The 19,846-nt window shown below is 39.1% G+C and overlaps 1 protein-coding gene across 1 annotated transcript in view; it reads right to left on the bottom strand.

Moving 5' to 3' along the window:
• Window positions 1-16,425, bottom strand: part of LOC150077493 (uncharacterized) — a 53,472-nt gene extending 37,047 nt beyond the window's left edge. Inside the window, exon 1 of the mRNA XM_090386982.1 lies at window positions 16,059-16,425. Within this exon, the coding sequence (XP_090243108.1) occupies window positions 16,059-16,299 (241 nt within the window). The 5' untranslated portion in view covers window positions 16,300-16,425. The remainder of the gene's footprint in view (window positions 1-16,058) is intronic.
• Window positions 16,426-19,846: the final 3,421 nt, after the last annotated feature.

Genomic DNA, 19,846 nt, shown 5'->3' with positions numbered 1-19,846 from the left:
AGGCAAAACCTTGTGACGGCACCAAAATCATACTGTATCTTAACACGCATATTTATGCAGTAGGGCATTTATCAGCGCCTACTTTAGGCGACGCCTATGGCAAGTGCCTCATTTCCAGACCCCTATTGTCGGCCCTGCTTGCATTCTATTCCAGGAATTTAGAATCGTCGGATTATTCAAATTAGCAAAGGTGGCTACCATCAGTTATACATGACCTATTATGATGGTTGAGTTCAAAACAGAATGAATGAATGAAGGAATTAAGAGGTCAGGGCCACGAGGCTACGACCTTAATTCACGTGAAAATAGGTTTTACACATTTTAGTACCTAAATGAACTCCAAACATGTTATTATGCGGTCACATGCACATCAATAACCCAACAATGTTGCCTTGGTACACCTGGTATGGTTTTATAATTATGAGCATATTTTCAAAAAAGTTTAAGATGGTGGTCGCAAAGGAAGGTGGGTCTATTACAAGCCCTTATATTCGGCAATTGCAAATACGGCCTTCGATTGTTGAAGTCACCAAATTCCTCAGAGGTAAGTGCAAAGAATAATCGTGCAGTGCACTCATTTATTTCAAGTATAGGAAGATACATAAATTAATAAAAATGCTCAATGTACATATCTTTAATTCGTCTTTGGATTAAAGTCAAATTAAACTATAATCTTAATCACACTATTCGACGTTGAAACTGGCTCATCTAGAGTAAGTTGAAAATCACGTTTTTCAAAACAGTTGGCACATTAACAGTGGAGCCATACGATTAGAGATCTTGTTCGTATGGTAGCTGTTGGTGCTTGTTACAGATGTTTGAGAAAAGAACCTGCAAGAAAAGCACATGTACTCTCTCAATGGTTGCCAAGAGAGAGAGAGAGAGAGAGAGCGCAGGTGCTTGGATAGCAAAATTTAAAGTACTGTGCAGCAAGCGTGACGTAGCCTGTATCAATGAACATTATCAACAGACATCAGGAGTTGGTACTAATTTCTTAACTGTCCATCGCTCTATGTGTTTCTTATGCTACCATCGTCAGAGTCATGATATTTCCACAGTGAGAGTATAATGGTTTCGCCACTTGTTACTCGTTTGGAGAGGTCTGGGTTCGAATCCCTTCGATGACTGGAGGAATTTCTAAAGGTCTTTTCAATCGGGACTGTTATTAGCCAATATCAGCGAGTAGAGTTTTCTCCCATTGAGCTGTTCCCAGTTTTTCATTCCACACAACATAAAAATCGGCCCGAACACACACACTTGTAGGGACATAAACAAGGGAATTTTGAGATGGAGAGCATCGTCTAGGATAACAATAGGTCATCACCAAAGGCATGATCACAGTCCATTGTTATGCTGATGCCACCCTGTGATCTGTTCTTCTACTGTCCAGACTTTCCAGCTCAAACACCATTTTTTTCGCATGGTTCGCCCATGTGGGAATACGGATAAAGACCCTCCCCCCTCTTTTGTTTACTTCTCCACCTTACATATCGTTTAATATAAATAAAAATCAACAAAACAGCTTCTGCGCTCTCAATGTGTTGACGAACCTGTATACGTCATCTGCTATATCTAAACGAACGTAACAAGATTTCTACACATCTTAACTTTCCTTTGAACTTCTGATGTGAAACCGTATGCGCAGGCACGTTTGACAAGTCACTGACACGCGAAGAATGAGCGCGCGGTCAGTAAGGACACTGTGCTACTTTGCATCAGTCTCTAGAAGGAAGCGAATCCATCTCTTCTCAGCACGTGTCACGCGAAAAATACTCGAAGTAAATGCGCTGGAGGCATCGATAATCTTTGAGCGACCTTCCCGGCAGCCTTTGAATATCCTACTTTTTCTCGCCTTCGAACACGAAAATAACGAGCCGAAACGATAATAAATACGCAAAGAAAGTTCAACCGCTATGTAGGTTAGATCCAGCCCTTTACGTAAGTACAGCTAAAAACGCTCTGACGAAATAACCACGTTTGTTCGCAGTTGGTTCAGCGCGTGCAGTACGGCATGACTCGGTCTAGTTTTCGTTTTTGCAGCCTTTGAAGTGTGAAGGTGGTTGGTGCTTGTTTACAGTTGTTACTTGCAATTAAAACTGGTTTTTAATCACCCTTGAAAGCCTCTTTCATATGGACTCACGAAGAACGTGTCTTCTGCTGTTGGAAACGGATAGACGTAGGGATAAGGGAGGGTGGAGGGGGTTTACTGAAGCAAAGACCATTGAAACCAAGACGAATTGTTGCCAATTACTTTGCAGACTTATCTGCAAAATATACAATGGATATATAAAGCATTCCTGTAGAGCGGCAAAACATGATGATGCAATAGTAAACTCGTTTGAATTTACGTGGTTCACGATCTCATGGCTGCTAAATACGGTGCTGTTCTTGTAATCGATCTTGTGAACTCCTCTAACCAGCTTCGGAATATACTGGGCGGTTGCTTCATTGATTAAAATAATGGTTTTATTTTTATTCGAAGTAATCACCATCCGATTGAGTGCAATTATTACACCGTTTTTAAAGTTTCTGAAAAGAGTCAGCGAAGGCGTCCAAAGGGATTACGTTCAGTTCGACGGTAACGTTTTTCTTTATCCTCAAAATCTGGAAATCTTCTTCTTTCGAGGGCACTTTTCACCTTGGGAAAGAGGAATAAGTCCTATGGTGCTGTATCGGTAGAGTACGGTGGATGGCTAATCTACACAATGCCATGTTTCGTCACAAATGTATTCACAACAAGAACCAGCTGCCTTTTTTTCGAAATTGCAACTTTACCCCTGGAAATGAGCTTCAATAGTCTTTGAAGCAACTGTACGTAGAACGCAGAATTTACTTCTTCCTACTTCAGGTAAAAATTCCTTGTGAATCATATTATGTTTGTCGAAAAATATGATCAGCGTTGTCCTGGTCCTGAACTTTTGTAAACCAAACTCTTTGGGCCTTGGTGATGATTTTGAAGTAAACTGCATGCTCTAACGCTTCATTTCCGGATCGTACTAAAACACCCAATACTCATCTCCAGTGACAATACAGTCGAGAAAATTAGGACTGTCTTGATAATTCTGGATGAAGTCTTTGCATGATGACACTCTTCATTGCTTCGTCTCATAGGCCAGGCTGTGTGGCATAAATTTTACAGACCTTCCTTTCCCTTAAATCTTCATGCAGAATTTGACGAATCGTTCCTTATTCATATCCAAGTCATCAGCCACCATTCTGAGAGTCAAACAACGATTAAAATGTTGCCAGAGTTTCCCGAACTTTTGCGACTCTCTCCTCATTTCGAGACGTTGACAGATGCTTATTTCTTGGGTCATCGCGAATATCGTCATGCCCGTCTTTGAAGCGCTTACACCAATCGAAAACACTGGTACGATTTAGCGTTTCATCACCATAAACAGTGTTTAACATTTCATACGTTTCTATTGCTAATTTTTCCAGTTTAAAGCAAAATTAGATATCGCTACTACTCGCAACCTGTCAGCCTATTGGACAATCTCTGTTACCACCATCTGTTGGAGGAAGTTTCAACTACAACGTTGCACTTCCGTTTATTTTCAAACTTATCGAACATGACCGCGACAGCACCAGTCCGGGAACTTTATTACAACACCTCGTACACACAAACACACACAACATGTAGCGAGGGGTTTGATATTAAAAACAATCACATGACATTAAAGGAAAGGAAGAGATTGAGAGACTCCCTAAGTAACACCAGGGCAACACAGGCCGTGAGGAATTGGCATCTGTCAGTAACTTGCGTACGTCATGTCTCGAGGCTGATTTGACTGTTTTTTGAGATGGGACAATGGAATGAGGTAGCTTACCTTGGGCTATTTTCAGTCCCTGCTTAAATTCAAAAAATAAATATATTTCCAGGGCGCTGTTACCGGGAAAGTAAATATCACCAACGCTTTACATATTTACTGTCATCACCCAATCAGCCATAAGAAAATTCAAATCTATGATGTGATTATCGTCGAATTCTGATGGCATTAGTAAACGATTTCATTGTTCAAGACTGAAATATTTTAAAAAATGTAAATCAATTCTTCATTTAAGAAAAAGCCATTATTAAAAAATGGAAAAGGAAAAATCCTATTATATTAACATCTTGATTGTTTCGTATTTCTTCTTGCTGCTTTCCGATTTTCAAGAGTGAATAAATGTGCAAGAGCTTCAAAATTAAGGCCTAGGCATTTGTTAAAAAAAAAAAAAAAAGTAGAAATTTCAGTTATTTTTTGAGATGAGCCAACCCTCTTCTTCTTTGTCAGCATCTGAAAACATCAAACTTTTCCTGTTTATTTAGATTCTCCAGATCATGTGCAAACCAGATCCTTTTAATAATTGTAACAGCTTTCCGAAGTCAACCAATCCCCTAATTCACATCGTACCCAACCTCTTTTCAAGAGATTGTCATTGACCACTATGCCCACACCGTAATTTAAAATACCAAACACTAAATTTTAAAACCTACTCCATCTTCCCACGTTTAGTTCGCTGCAGTTCAAGGTTATTCGTGTTCCAGCCTCTCACACCCCACACTTTATGCATTTGGCATGGAGATTTTCGAATATATTAAGTACGGTATAAAGTCCAAGACGGGTCAAAACACCTACTGCCGATAACACTGAGCAATCGGTCATAGAACTTTTCTAGGAAGACAAAATTATACGATCTATGAACAGCAGATGACGTAGTAGTAGCAGTATGGATTTTTAGGAGTATCAGCGACAAAGCAATATTGCTCCTTATATATATATATACACAGTATATGTATTGTCAGTAAATTGCACATGTTCTATGGTCGATTTTCTGTTTCCTGGATGAAAAATCCTGAGTTTCCAGGAGAAAAACCATGCTATCCTCGCCTGAGACCAAGTAACTCAGCCACATTGTGAAAAAGACCCATAAAAATTCCTTCTGTCATCGATTGGGGTTGAATTCAGGTCTTTTCCACCCGGTGTGGGCAGGACAGCTGTTTACCAACGGTGATATCCACGAGGGCTAGCAGATTACGTAATTGCAAAGTGCGAGCTTTAGTAATCTTTGAGCAAAATTTTAGGAGTTATTTAAAATATTTCCATTAGTGGATTAGTATTGCATTTCAACGAATATTGGCGTCTTCGTTTAGTATTGAGTTAATGACAATTTCATATTTGCTCGAGATGAAAATAAATTGATAATTGCACAGCCATCTTTTTTTGAGAATATTCGCAATATAAAATAGTTTTCAGATGTATATTCAAAAGCTGAACAAAACTACTTGCGATTTTATTGTGCGCACATAACTGAACAAATAATGAGCAGCAGATCTAATAATAGTGAAAGACATTGTATGCACTTAATACTACCATAGGCAACAACTTCAGGATGGGGAGGGGACAGGAATGGAAGTGAAAGAGGCCCAACTTAACCCGCCACCTCTTCATAACCAATCCCCTCAAGGCAGGACAACAATTATTCTGAAGTTTCAGTCACGTCAGCCCTCTCCCGACAAGAAATGTTTGCGTTGATAAGCCTAATTCGCCAAGACATCTGTGGTCTTCAGTTATTGATCTTTGTGGGTATTGTCGGAACGCGTTGCTACTAAATTCTTATAGCGTTGAACTCAATACAGTTAGGGGCTAAAAAAGAAATTGTGAACAATAAATAGCATTGCCTATCAAAATCACGCACTGAACAAAGGGGTATTATTTAAGGGAAGCAGACAAAGATGGATGAGGCATTCTCTAAGCCAGCAGCTCAGTCATGTATGACTGCGTAGATAACCTCCCTGGAGCAAGTTCGCAGAAAGGCGAGTAATTGAAATAGCCTGAATGTTTTATGTCGGTCACTGATACGGGCGGATATTAATGTGGCTAATCACAGAGAAATTTCCTGGTGGTTTTGACTTGCGGGTCAGGAGGTCGTCTGGAAGATCTGCTGATGTCAATGAATTGGGTGTCCAAGGTCATTCTTTCGACCACATCTACTCTTTCCCATAACTCCTACTTCCATCGTGGCTATGAGTCATAAAAACGCACGATTATCATTTATAATAAATACTTGGGAGCTATCTTATCTTTGTGACAGAAGGGTCTTCATTAAAAACGTGTACACATAGTCCGTGAAGCCATGGAGTCAAGTCACCGCCACATGTACTGAGTCAATGGATTTTCGTAGTTCACTTGCTTTTCAGAGATTCACGTTATAGACATTAGAAGAAAAGATGCGTGTTTCTGTGTGGGGTTGGAAAAAATATTATTCTGAAGCCAAAGAGGTTCTTAACCATTCGAAAGATAGGCAGCCCATGGCTGGAAAAATAACGATACACTTTAAAATATAATTTATTCAGATTATTGTTTCTCGCGAGTTGAGTTCGAATCCTTTGTGAGCAATAGGAGTTATGTACTTTTTTCGCATCATGGCCGATGTTACTTTGAGAGTTGCACGATTTGTTGTTTTACTCGAGAGTGGAGTTTTTCATCCAGCGAACAATTAACCAATAATAAAACACAGCATTTTATAGATACAATAAATATTGATACGTCATGTCCTCAGCTGATTATAAATATACAAGATAACTAGCAATAGCTTTTATATCATTTCTTAATTTCAGCGTTTGATGCATTAAGAAATGAAATTTCGGTTAAAAATAAAGTTGAAATAGAAATTAATAGTTCTGCATCCCTATAAAATAAAAATAAAGAACTCAAGAGATGAATTTTTCGATTTGTTTACGTGGACAGACGTGAAATTCAACATTTGTGTATACATAGATTGCTGTTTTCTTCTATATACAGTGTATATTAATTACATTGAAATGATATAGAAAGTAAATAATTTTAACCCATTTTCCACTTCCTGTTTATTCTACTACATTCTCACAATGTCCTTTATAAAGAACAATACTTTTTTCCTTGATTAACCATCGATTGTTCCGATAACACATTTTGGCACTTCGTGAAAAGAGGCTATCTAAAGTTATCAGCATTATGTTATCTCAATGGTATCCTTGGAATTCATTGCTTTCTACCTGCTTTTTTGTAATTAAAAATAACAGCGTAACGTCTTTGATTTAATGAGGAAACCGTTTGCGAATGGCAAAGGAGGTCAGCGCTGTATTATAGTCTTGGAAAGTAAATATCCCCAAAGCCATTTCTTTTTTAAGGCTGTGCCACCCCCGAGGCAAGAATTATCGGCCAATAGAGATAGATACGTGCAGACATGGCGAAGAACGAAGAACTCTGAGTCAAATTGATTTCTGATTGGTACGTTCTAGTGTTAAGATCCTCGGGAGATATAAAAGTAAACAGTGGCAGGATTTTCGTAAGCTAAAAGTAAATCTAAAACAATGACCTATTTGATGATGTGTCAAACAAAAACACTTGTCGAGGAAGATTTTATTTCTAATGGTACATTGACCCTGAGATGCGATTTGATGCCTAACATTTCGACTATTAAAGAGTTTAAAAAATATATATTTGAGATGGAAATTATAAAGTTGTTGCAAAGTGATTCTAAATGTAAGATGACAAAGGAAGCAAAAGGCTGTAAAAATTTAGAAATGTATAAAGGTCGAAGAAGGTGGAAAGAAAAAAAGAATCACTTTGACATAAAGACCTTGACACTACCCAAACAAAGGGGTTACAAAACATCTGGATCACATCCGAATAAGCCATACGGAACAGCTATGCCATATGTACATGTGTCTTGCTTTTCCTGGAAGAAGTACATGAGTGGCAGAAAAAGAGAAAGGAACGATTTCTTGGACTGGAGAAGACGAATTTGAGACGTAGACATGTTACAGCAAAGCCACATGAGCAGTAACTGTGAGTTGATAGACGGTGCTAGTTAGTTTCTAGTTGTGAAAAGATGGCAGACAATTTCGAGTTAATCTACCAAGGCGATCGACTATCTTTGAACACGATAACCTTGCACGGATGCTAGCACTATCCAATCAGTATTCGTTAGACCTAAAAGCAATTTCTTTGTCAGAAAGGATATAAAAACCTGTTGGAGGTGCAGGAACCTTCTGCTCTAGAAGCAGAAGGTTCCTGCACCTCATTATATCAAATAATGTCTTAACTTTAGACATTGACCCCGAGATTGCTAAAAAAAAAAAAAAAATCGATGTGAGAAGATGAGAAAGGAGGTGAAACTCAGTAGGAATTGCTGCAGAATCAGTGATGTAGCGATTACCATAATGGTATTTCGAATTAATATCGTAAATGATCATGTCTGCGACCGTGGCACGTGACTGGACTTTATTCCGGCCGATCCCAGCAGTCGTGGCGCATACATTGTCGACTACACAATGGGGAAACGAAGGGCCTCACATTTGGGAGCCTTGCAGGTGATCGGAGGGTAGTTTTCAGCATTTCCGCTACGGCTGAAATGGTGAGGTCTGCTTGGACGGTTCGGTGGGCGTGGACTGAGCGGACAGGCGAATTTACGACTGTCCGCTCTAGTGTTGCTCTACTAGAACAAATAACTTTAACTATACAGTATTACGACTTTGATTTCGCATACTTTACCTTACTTTCGCATACTGAAGAGACAAAAAAAATACCTTTTGGTGAGGCCATCAGTTTGAAAGCAGCGCAATACAGGGACAAATCGTTGCAAAGGCAAGTTTGCTCTGCTGTGAGAACAAAGGCCGTTGCATTATTTGTGCTGTTTAAATTCTGCTGGCCGCAAAAACAAAGAAAGAAATGCCACTTCTTTTGCATGGATTCTTAAAGACGAATGTGATCGTTCATAAGGGTGTCCAATTGCTTTCTTATATTTCCGGATTGTAAAATATTGATTTTTTTTCTTTTTTGGAAAATATGTCGGATTTTAAAGAATCAAAATAGATAGCACTTCAGAAAGAAGCAGTGTTTTAGACAAAAGGATGAACACCATGCTAAAGAATCACAGACCCAGTGTTTCCTCTCATTAGCGAATGACCACAGGTTCCACTGACGTTATTGCAATTCTGGGGAGAAAATTTTAATTTTAGGATTTTATTGAGTGAAAATTTATATTAAATTATATATTTTTTGCTTTTTGATACACACTGCCCTACCTATTAATATCCGGACACCCCTCCATGGATGGGAAATAGATCCTGTGCATGCAACACGTCACAGAACCTGTTATAAATATGCACACTGGGCTTCGAACAGACAGTTGCAAAAGTGGGCATGAGAGAGATGACAGGTTCAAATGAATTGATCACCTCAACAAATGCTAGACGCCGATTAACATGGTGTAAGAAGCGCGAATCCTGGACTTTAGAGCAGTGGAAAACACTCCTATGGACAGACTAGTCGAGGTTCGCCCTTTACCAGTCTAATGGCCGTTCCTAGGTGTGGCGAATGCCAGGGGAACAGTTCCTTCCTGATTGTATCCTCCCAACAATGAAGTTTGGTGGAGACAGTGTCATGGTATGGGGCTCCTTTCATGGTTTGGCTTGCGCCCATTAGTCGTTATCGACAAACCTATGAATGCTGCGCAATACCAGGACAATTATGCACGTCCAACGAATGGCAATACTTCGGTGTAGCCCCATACCTGTATCAGCAAGACAACGCCACATGACATACTGCTCGGGTCGTAACAGAGTGGTTTGAGACATGGGTGTGGAAACGTTGGATTGGCCAGCCCAGTGTCTGATGTGAACCCTATCCAGCATCTTTAGGATGTATACGATCGTCGGTACGTGCACGTCGAGATCGCCCAATGAACAAGGCCGAATTGGTGGCTGCGTTAAAGGCTGAGTGGAGGAACATATGACATTTATGAAAATCTGGTTGAGATTATGCCGCGAAGATTGAAGGCCGTCATAAAAGCAAAAGGTTTCAGCACAAAATATTAAATGACACAATAAAAGCTCTTTTTGTTTGTCTAAAGGCAGGTGTCCGGATATTAATGGTAGGGCAGTGTATTTATTGTATCACTGTTTTTTTTTTTTCTTTTTCTTGCACCGCAGTCGTTTAAATAATTTTTCTGAGAATTCATTATGAATCAATATTAAAATCTATTAACTACATCACATTTGCTAAATAAACTTGTCTGAGAGTTTTTCTGAGAATTCATTATGAATCAGTATTAAAATCTATTAACTACATCACATTTGCTAAATAAAATACAAAAAAAAAAAAAAAACACTTTAAACACCCAACTAGATAATTAAAGTTTTATTTTAATTCCCGTATTTAGTCAGTTGTCAAAAAAAGTCCGACACTCAAGGCCTTTTATCAATCAATTTTATCTTCCTTTATACCAATATTTCCCATCGTTGCCGAATGATTTCCAGTTTAATTTCCAGAAAAATCCAGTCTATTATTATTATTGCTTCTTCACTAACTAAAATCTGTAAATGATTATTCGAACCCAATGAATGAGAGTTCTGTAATTGAAGGTCGACTGAAAAGTCTATAAGCTCCGCATCGTTTCCCAATACGTTCTGTTTATGGATGCGTTTTCCCTGAGTCTGCTACTGAAACCAAACAAGTTGGGTAAGTCTAAATGCTACGTAATCATATGGCAAAGTTCAACTCTCAGCCTGTAGTCAACACGGCACCTGCAGTCAGAAGGGCTGGAAGTTGTGCGGTTGAAATAGGATTAAATGAAGCAATCATTAAATAGGATTATGTGACTTGGATTTCAGAATGGTGCATTTTGAAATTCTAGTGGCAACGATTTGTTTTGATGTTTCGTTGCTAACGAAGGCAGTTCTTATAACTATTGAGCAGCGTTGTCTATCCTTCTGATTATGATCAAATTAGTTATATTTTAACTATTATTTTCGTAGGTCTGGAACTCTTCAATTTGTACACAGTTCATTTAAAACAAGGTGATTAGAACTTTCTGAGTCCACTGCAATGTGCTTTGACCCATTTGTACGAAGAACGGAGGTTAATGATAAACTAATATTGTTTTATCCCCGAAGCATTGTGACACTTCCTTATGGCGACCACCCCGGATGATGGCTGAAAAACAGAAAAACACGTTTTGTTGATGGCGAGTAGAAATGTTTAAGTATGAATTTGTATAATAAGAATACGAAGAAGGCGGTAAGTAAACACAAATTGGGAGTCCATTCAGAACTGTAATTTAAGCAGTTATTGGACACATGACTCCCTGGTACTCTCTAGTCTAATTAGTACCGTTACGCAAGTGGTCCAAATCCCACACAAAACACTGAAATCGTAGCTGTATTTTCAAGTTACATGTAACGTAAACTGTAGAACTTCAGTTAGAGGATTTTGCAAGTTAGAGAATACAAGAAATTACTGTATTCAGCAGTCGCGTGAGATGACATCGCCTATCTTATAATAGCAATTTTCTTGGTTTTCTAAGTGTGTGTATACAGGAAACATTTGACAACGAGAACAAGAAGCGAATTTGGATTTTGAGTTGGGAACGAGGCTTCTACTTTAATGTGCTTCATTAAATGCGAGGGGAGATCAATAAATATTCCCCTTCACCTGGAAATAATTGAGTTGAGGATTTGAAACTAGGCTGGCAATTTCATCCTTCTTTATGTAGATACCTTCTGGAGCTACACATTTCTCCCATCCATGACTAAGCTCTTTCAGGAGAAAACCAGACTTCCATTTCATTAAGTACCTCCTCATCAGTCTGAAATCTGTGGCCTCGTAATGGTTTCTTCATTTTAGGAAAGAGTAAGAAGCAAGAAGGTCGGATGTATAAGGTGGGTACTGCAGATTTTCAGATCCACACCTGATTGCAAAGTTCACTGTGAGAGCAGCTTTATGAATAGGAGCACTATCAGCCAAGCATCTTTAGATAGTTTCTCGCTTCTTTTCGACTTGATACTTCTCTTAACTTTCTCAGGAGGCTTTTGTAGTACCTTCAGTGATAATGTTGCCTTTTAGGAGGAAATCTGTAAGGATGATACCTTTTTAGATTCCCAGAAGACGGACAACATGACCTTGCCGGTAGACGATTGCAGCTTGACTTTTTGGTAATAGTGATGTACCTACCATTCATCCATCGTCGCAGTTCGGTACAGAAATCATCAATACCCTCTCTACAAAGCTCCAACAATTGTATGGAACACTCTTTCCAGTGGAGCTTTTGAGGGGGTGTCAATAATCTGGGAACTCATCGGGTTACCACTTTAGACATGTGCGGGGAACTTGCATATAGGACATATGGCTAATGTTCACTTCATATGCTGCAAAATTTTATAGCCACACACCTGTCCTCAAGGACTAGCTCTTCCACTTTAGCCACGATGGCAGGTCTGTGGCTGAGAGGGGTCTTTCTTTCCCCTGGTCATCCTGCACACTGCTTGGCCCACACCTGAACTATCTTTTCTAATTTTTCACATGGGCAGTCCTCTACACATATCGGTGCCATTTCATCAAGGATGTGTTTAGCTTCTTTGACTTGCAAATGAAGAAATTTTATAACGAATCGCATCAACCTTCTCCAGCACACCAACTCGCTGTATTCATTGCTCTGGTTCAGTAACCGATGGATCTAGAAAAACAAATAAATATACATTAACTTATGAAACTTATTATCAAATCCCCAACTCAAACATTTCTAGGTGAGGGTAAATACTTATTGACTGCTTCTCGTGTTATTTCCAATTTCTTTCGTTTTGGTAACACCCCCTCTGAAGTATGCTTTTAACAATTGTGTTATTTTTTCACCAGAACGTAAACAGTTTTAATGTACAGTATAATGCGTCAGATAATTCTCTTTCGTTTGCCTTCACATCTGTGAGAAAGATTCTGTTCACTGTATAGACAGGCAATGGTTTACATCACGTGACTGACTATCGCAAGCGATAAAACTGCTCATCATTAGTGCCTAGGCACTGTTGACAATGATGAGCTGTAGATCAACAAACTCGTACACAGGTTTATAGGATAGCAATACGGTATTTCTCAATTTCATGCCTGACTTCTCGAAGAGTAATTGGTTTCTTACTGCACTCCTGTCTTCAAATTATCCCATAAGTAGAACGGTAGCAGTGTTGACCAAAAGGTTACTCCCTAATTCCTTTTCACCCTCTCGTTGCTGGACTCACTTGCAAATTTACTTCTCCAGCCACTTTGCATTTCTCTTGTATTCTAAGGGGTTCAGCATCACTTCAGTTGGTTCTACTCTATGGCAGAGGTTTCTCAACCTTTTTCAACTAGACATCACGTGCGGAAAGTTAGTAAAATATGGATATTTTTGGAACAGTAGTACTCACAAAACTCTCCTCCTATGGGTGGTGGTCATGCATCGGGAGGGCCGTATAGGCAGAGCAATTAGCATGAATGGAGAATAAAAGAACACCACTGTTTAGCGCACATGAGCTAGAACCACGGCCAATTCAAACGCGTGAACAGTCAGCTATGCCATGCCCCTCCCCTTTCATATTAGGATATCTTTCTGTCCGATATAACAAACGCTTTTCGTACAATGGAATCGTCAGGCCCACAGTAATAATGCTTTGTTGTATGGCAAGCGTTTTACATCAGTGATAGAAAGTATTGCGTTGTCCAGCATTCATCGGCTTGCTCATTATTTTCCACTAGCCAGTTTCTTCATTGATAACGTAACTGTAAAATAAATAAATAATGACCGCTGGTGTACGTGTACAACGTCCAAAGAAAGATCACTGTTGCGTAACTCGATCCTAGTAGTTCAGCTGAGGGACCTAGTTCGTATATGAAGCATGTCCGTTGGCAATAAAGCATGGAATTAACAACAATCAGTTCATTAAGAAAGTCATTCTTCTGTGCCATCGTGTACATGCACAAAAAGAGGGACAATGCCTGCTTTTTCTGAAGAAAGATTCAAGTAGTACAACGTTGTTAGTGTGGCATTAACCAAAATCAATTACAATCACTGCAACGCGCCTTATAATGGAGTTTGGCTCTATAAAATGTATCATTCTCTTTGTCTACACTAGAAGTTTGTCATCCCAGCCTAAGAAGAATATAATCCTAGGTGAATACTAGCGTTTAGGGTGGGTGAACCACCTAAGCTATGTTTCGTATGTTAAATGATTGAACATAAATAAATATTTTTTTATACTCCAGAACAGCCACAAGAGCCAAAGGAGTACGCAAGATAAGAACACAAATATTATCGTATTTAGTCGTTTCGTGGATTCGGACCAAGGACTTATTCAATCTTAACAAGGTTAAAATGCGAGTATACGAAATCAAATAGAAAACAATTTTCATGAAACCAAAGGTTGCAGTACTAGACTAGTCCATCGGGACATTTTGTTGCGTAGTAACTGGGTAATTTTCCCTCCCGAAAACTGGGGTTTTCCAACTCTAAAAACAAGTAAGTCCACTGAGGAATACAAGCAACTTACAAAACAATACACTAACGCCTGGTGGCCTCAATTATTTCCCTTCCAAAGTTGCTCGTTTTAGATTGTGTTCATTTGAACCCTTTCACCCCGGATACCGAGAACACACACTCAAAAGACAATGGAAATGTGGTTTTAAAAATTAAAACACGTTTAGCTCTACACGAAGAGTATAGAGCTAAACTACGCTGTTGCTATCTTGCTGGAGAAGCAGACTCCTGAAATTCTGTTTCTGTGAATCCGCTCCCCACGACATGCTCATGTCAGGGAGTTGGCAACATATTTTTGCAGAAGGACAACTCTCTTCAAATTGGGTTGACGGACGTCTATAAATTAAGTTTTGACAAACAAGTTGTAAGAGGGTTGTGTGTGTGGGTTTGGCAAATAAATTATGGTAAGTGCCAGAGTATTATTTTTTAAATTATTTTTATAAAACTTTGCAATGTTATCTGTAGGCCTAGTGATGTCCAAGGTGTTCTTGCACTAATCTGTACAGGTGAATTAAGAATGTTACTTTCTGGGTCTTAATGATTTGAACTATAGTATTTCAAAGATCAAAGTTGTTGTTACTATGAGAGGGGAATTTAGAGTTGAAAAATAAAATTAAATATCACTTATGTACAGCCCCATGCGACCTTTAATCTGATTAATGATCATCAATATGGAGTCTCCCCCACGGGATGGAAAAGACCTCAGCTCGAGTCCCATCGATGACGAGGAATTTTTATGGGCCTTTTTCACAACGTGGCTGAGTTAGTCGGTCTCAGGCGTCGATAGCAAGGTTTTCCCTCCCGGAAACTCGGTTTTTCGTCCAGCAAAACAGCCAAATCGACCAGGGAACTCAGCAATTTACAGACACAATACACATGGGCAGATGAAGAACTTTCCGGGTGACCCAAATGAAATAGTTTTTCACGTGGGCAGCAAAAGCAGAACACCACATACATAATTGAACCTCATGTGATAAAACATGAACCAAAATAAATTTACATAAATGCTATTATATAAACTAGTTTGACACAGAATAATACTGCGCTAATAACCACTTATGCCACAAAAAATAAATAAAAAACAATCGCAAATAATAACATAAAAAGCCAGTAAAAATAATGACATAAATAAATTTGCGATTATTTCCATAATTACATACAACACTGGCATACGTATATAATAATGGTGGTGGTATCTTAGACTCCATAAAAAGGCCTTTGAAAAATAAAGAACACAACAAAAATATCCTTAAAAGATCATTGACTTATACTAGTGGCCCAATAAGTATCGTTCAAACTCTTAAATACTTGTTTCTTTCTGTTAAAAACAAGAAACGAGTTGATAAGATCACGTGCTGTTATGAAACTGTGTTAAAGAAATTGTTCCATTTATTTCTTCACTTTTATTTTGTGTCTTTGTTTCACTAAGTATTTTATTCCAACAACGAAAAATGTCACTTCCGGGAGTAGACTTCCGGCAAAGTTAGAAATTTATGTTCTGCTGGGGGAAACCGTGCTTTTATGGAGGGGAAAAACCATAAGCGAAAAATGAAAATAAGGATGCTAATAGAATATAAATTATGTCATTAATATGATTATATTAACGAAAAAAATTAAGGAAAGAAATAGCATTTGGTTTTAGGTGGTATTAAAGGAAATTATTGAAATAAGAAATTCAATTTATGTAATCTCTCGACGTTAGCAGAATTTCCCTCATAATTTTTTTCCTCTAAAGAAAGACTCACCGTTTTTATCCTTCGCTTTTTGTCTCCTTCGTACCTGCCGGGCAGCCACCACCACCACAATTGTGAGCAGCACGGCCAAGGTCAATCCAAACATGGCCATTCCGGTAGCACCGAGAGTGGAAGTCAACTGTTGCACGTGTTCTGGCATCTTCGCTCCTTCTGACAGCGAGTGGACGTTCGACTGCTGTTCTCGAAATTGTACCGAACGCAGCAACACGTGTTCAGGTGATGAGGGGGACATTGTCGGTTCGATAAGCAACAGTGACGATTATTCCTCACTCCCTCCGAACCAACCAGCGTTTAGTTTCCTTCTGCACGTAATATTCCTTCCTCGACTGTCATCTGCCAGCTGGTGAAGGAATTTCCCCTCAGGTGCACAGGAAACGAGAACAGAGCCGACCGGTTTTTAAGCTCAAGAAATATTCCCCCTTGGCTATTGTGACGCCATCTGCTGCCACTTTTAAAAACTCACCACAAGCAAGTTTATGTATTCAGCCGATAAAATTCGAGGAATCTTTTTAAGAACATCGCGCATCTTAAAATTGATTAATTTTTTTATATAAAAGGGAAACGATGATTAAGGTGATAAAGAAACGTTCAGTATCGACTACATATCCGAACTTCAGGCAGGTAAATTTATTTCGGAAGAAACCCACAGGCAACACACAAATTAAACCAAAGCTTTGATATCATTCTCGTTCTCACCAGTTCCTAAGAATTATAGTTGGCTATTTAACCGTAATTATGACAAATATTTTAATTAAACTACTCCGAATTATATTTCGGGCGAGGTAGTATCTCTGTCGCTTGTTAACCCCTGGAACGATTCCGTGAAGGCACGGCCAGATTTAAGCTTGTTGTGGCCCCAAGGTATAACATGTATGAGGCCCTTCTCTCTTACTGTTCACCTGTGACAATATTTAAAAAAGGATTTTTTAAGATGGAGTGAAACCCTAAGCTGTACCTTGTTTAGCTTATATAGAAATCCAGCCCTGCGTGAAGGGTTCTGTAAAGTCGTGGTATCTGCATGTGCCTGTGCACCTTACAATAAAGATCATATTTATTTATCCCCAGTCCGGTATTAAAGTAAACAAAAATGCAACAAGAGGTTGAAGGTCGCTCACCAGGCGTTCTGTTCTGTAGCTTAGCATCAAGTGAGTGACTCTGAGCTGCTTGTTGTTTTTCTCCATACCTATTATTATTGGTATTAGTAGTAGTTGTGGTATATGATGCGAGAACGTAAGACTATAAAGCCAGAGCCAAAAACAAAAAAAACTTCCCTCATCAGCTGTTCATTTCCTTCAACAATTTCCCTAGTTCCTCCTTGAATTTATTCAAACTACCCACTTCCACAACAACAGATGGAAGTTTGTTCCAGCAATGAGCCACCGGCTGAAGGAAAATCTCCGCACATCTATCCTGCAACCATCCTTCCTCAATTTGAATTTATGTCCCTTGCTCAATCCATTCAAAGCCTTAAGCACCTCAATCAGATCACCTCGCGGAATTCTAATCTTCAGACGCTGCAATTTGCAGAACTGAAGCCTTTCTTGGTAAGAGCACCTTTTGTTCTCCTCACCAATCTCATTGCCTTTATCTTCACCTGTTCCAACAGCTCTAAGTCCTTCCTAAAATGAGGCCTCCAAACTTGTATGCAGTACTGAAGATGCGGCTTAAGCCATTGCCTTATATATGGGATAATCACCGCCTTATCCTTTATAGCAACGTTCCTATACATCAGCGACAAAACACCATGAGTTATCCTGGCAGCCTGTCTGCACTGCTCAGAGAAATTCGTATTTGACTGCACAGTTGCCTATTTGGTTATATTATTTGGTAGTAGGACCAATCTCTATACTCCCGACATAATCACACCGGATAATCCCAGCAGGACTGCAGTTTCCGAGATGCTATACCGGTACGACTGGCTCCAACTACCATGCCACGTTCAAGGTCACTCAAATCTTTCATATTGACCATTCTCGCACTAAATTATACATATAAGCATCCCTATACATCTGCCCACCTTCTTTATATTGCATGGTACGAACATAATGATGTTATCGCAGGAATGCTCCATTTCATGGAAGGATAGTTTCATCTAATAATGTGATCACTCAGTATATGGTTTACTGTATTTAGTACCGTGTATGCCCTCCTTGATTACGGGCTCACCAAAGAGTTGTAGTAAGCTGATTTTACGCTGAAGGAACAGATCCCCCCCCCCACCTCCACAAATTAGTTCGAGTTTTAAGCCTGCTCCAAACTTGCAAACTGGGTTGCGAACGAGCAATTTGTTCCTATGATTTGACGCACTATCAGTCTCCAAAACAGTAATACCCCTCATTTGGAACACATTTTGGATCTTCTTGTATCTGAATTTGGCTCAGGTTGCATTACTTTGTTTACTTTCACTGTAATGCGTATTTCGCAGCAGTTCCCTTCCACCCTAATGCGCATGAGAGGTGTAAATCAGGGACACACTACTACGCATGTAAGTACAGTATCAAGATACAGTATTGTGTCTCTTACTTGTTCTTTAGGTTAAAGAGCAAGACTTCCTGATAACAAATATGCGCATTAATTATTTGCAGATGTGCAAAAAGAGTTGGCGGATTAATAATAAGCAGATGTAAGCGGGTGAGAGATAAATTTCGTGGAAGGTTAAGGCCAGGCTTAAACTGCCATTTATTTATTTTTCAAGCAGAATATAATGTGATTATAGAGATACACACGCATCGGTGAAAGAGAAGTCAAATTACATGGAGAAAGAAAGAAAGAAAACCAAAACAAAATGTTTAGCGGAACTGTGAAAGGTGGCTCATGAAATGCGTCCTCACGTTCATCCTGTCCGGTTAAATTACTGCGCGGATAAAATTTCATCAGCGAAAACTTCAAAGATCGATTAACAGTATACAGAAGATTTGAGCCAATCAGGGAACCGCACTAAATGCAGTGTTGAAGCTAAGCTGGGCCAAGGCCATCTCATAACGGGAAAAATATCTCACACCTCATACCCTTAATTGCCTTGGCGCTTAACACAAACACACCGTACTACATATTTAAACTTAAATGAAAAAAAAAAGGAAATTTAATATCGAGGGAATGAAAATATGTACACCAATGCAACTGATACTATGAGGCATCATTATAATATAATTCTTCAGTTGATTTGCATGTTTTCTGGACTAAGAACCCAGAAAGATAAAACCATGCACCAACTCGTCTAACTCGGCTACATTGTAGGAGGTTCATCTTTTGTACTTCCGTCAATTATTCTTGATTAGCACAGGGGTATGACATGGGGCATAGATCTGCTCCATGCTTTCCTTTGCTCCCCTCTCAGTTGCCAAAGAACTTCCTCATTGGCGTTTATGGTTCCTAGCATCACTCAGAATAGGGTGTAGCGAGATTTGTCAGTTCGTACAACCGATTGCCAATGCTTTGGATCAATTATGGCGTTCGTTTACCATGCAAGGAGACTGCTGATTGAGGCTGACGATGTTTGGCTTATGCATCGTCGCTGTCCATGAAAGCTGAGTCTATGAAGCTCCATTTTGTTTTAGGATTGTTTGACGAGATTGTCGTGCTACCCTTCTGAGCGTGTTCGAATTTACGGTATACTATGAAATTCTTCCACTTATTATGTATTATAGACTCCACTTCGAGTTTTTATAAACTAATTCTTTGATCTATCAGAAAACGATTTCTTAAAATTTTAATCTATATATGCAGGCTTAAGATTTTAATCTGTATATGAGAATTAAATGATCATTTAATTCTCAAAA

This window comes from Mastigoproctus giganteus, chromosome 12 (genome assembly GCF_048544385.1).
Source record: "Mastigoproctus giganteus isolate SK-2022 chromosome 12, ASM4854438v1, whole genome shotgun sequence".
Lineage (NCBI taxonomy): Eukaryota > Metazoa > Arthropoda > Arachnida > Uropygi > Thelyphonidae > Mastigoproctus > Mastigoproctus giganteus.
The sequence above is the reverse complement of the archived record's forward strand: the minus strand, read 5'-3'. Positions and strand labels throughout refer to the sequence as shown.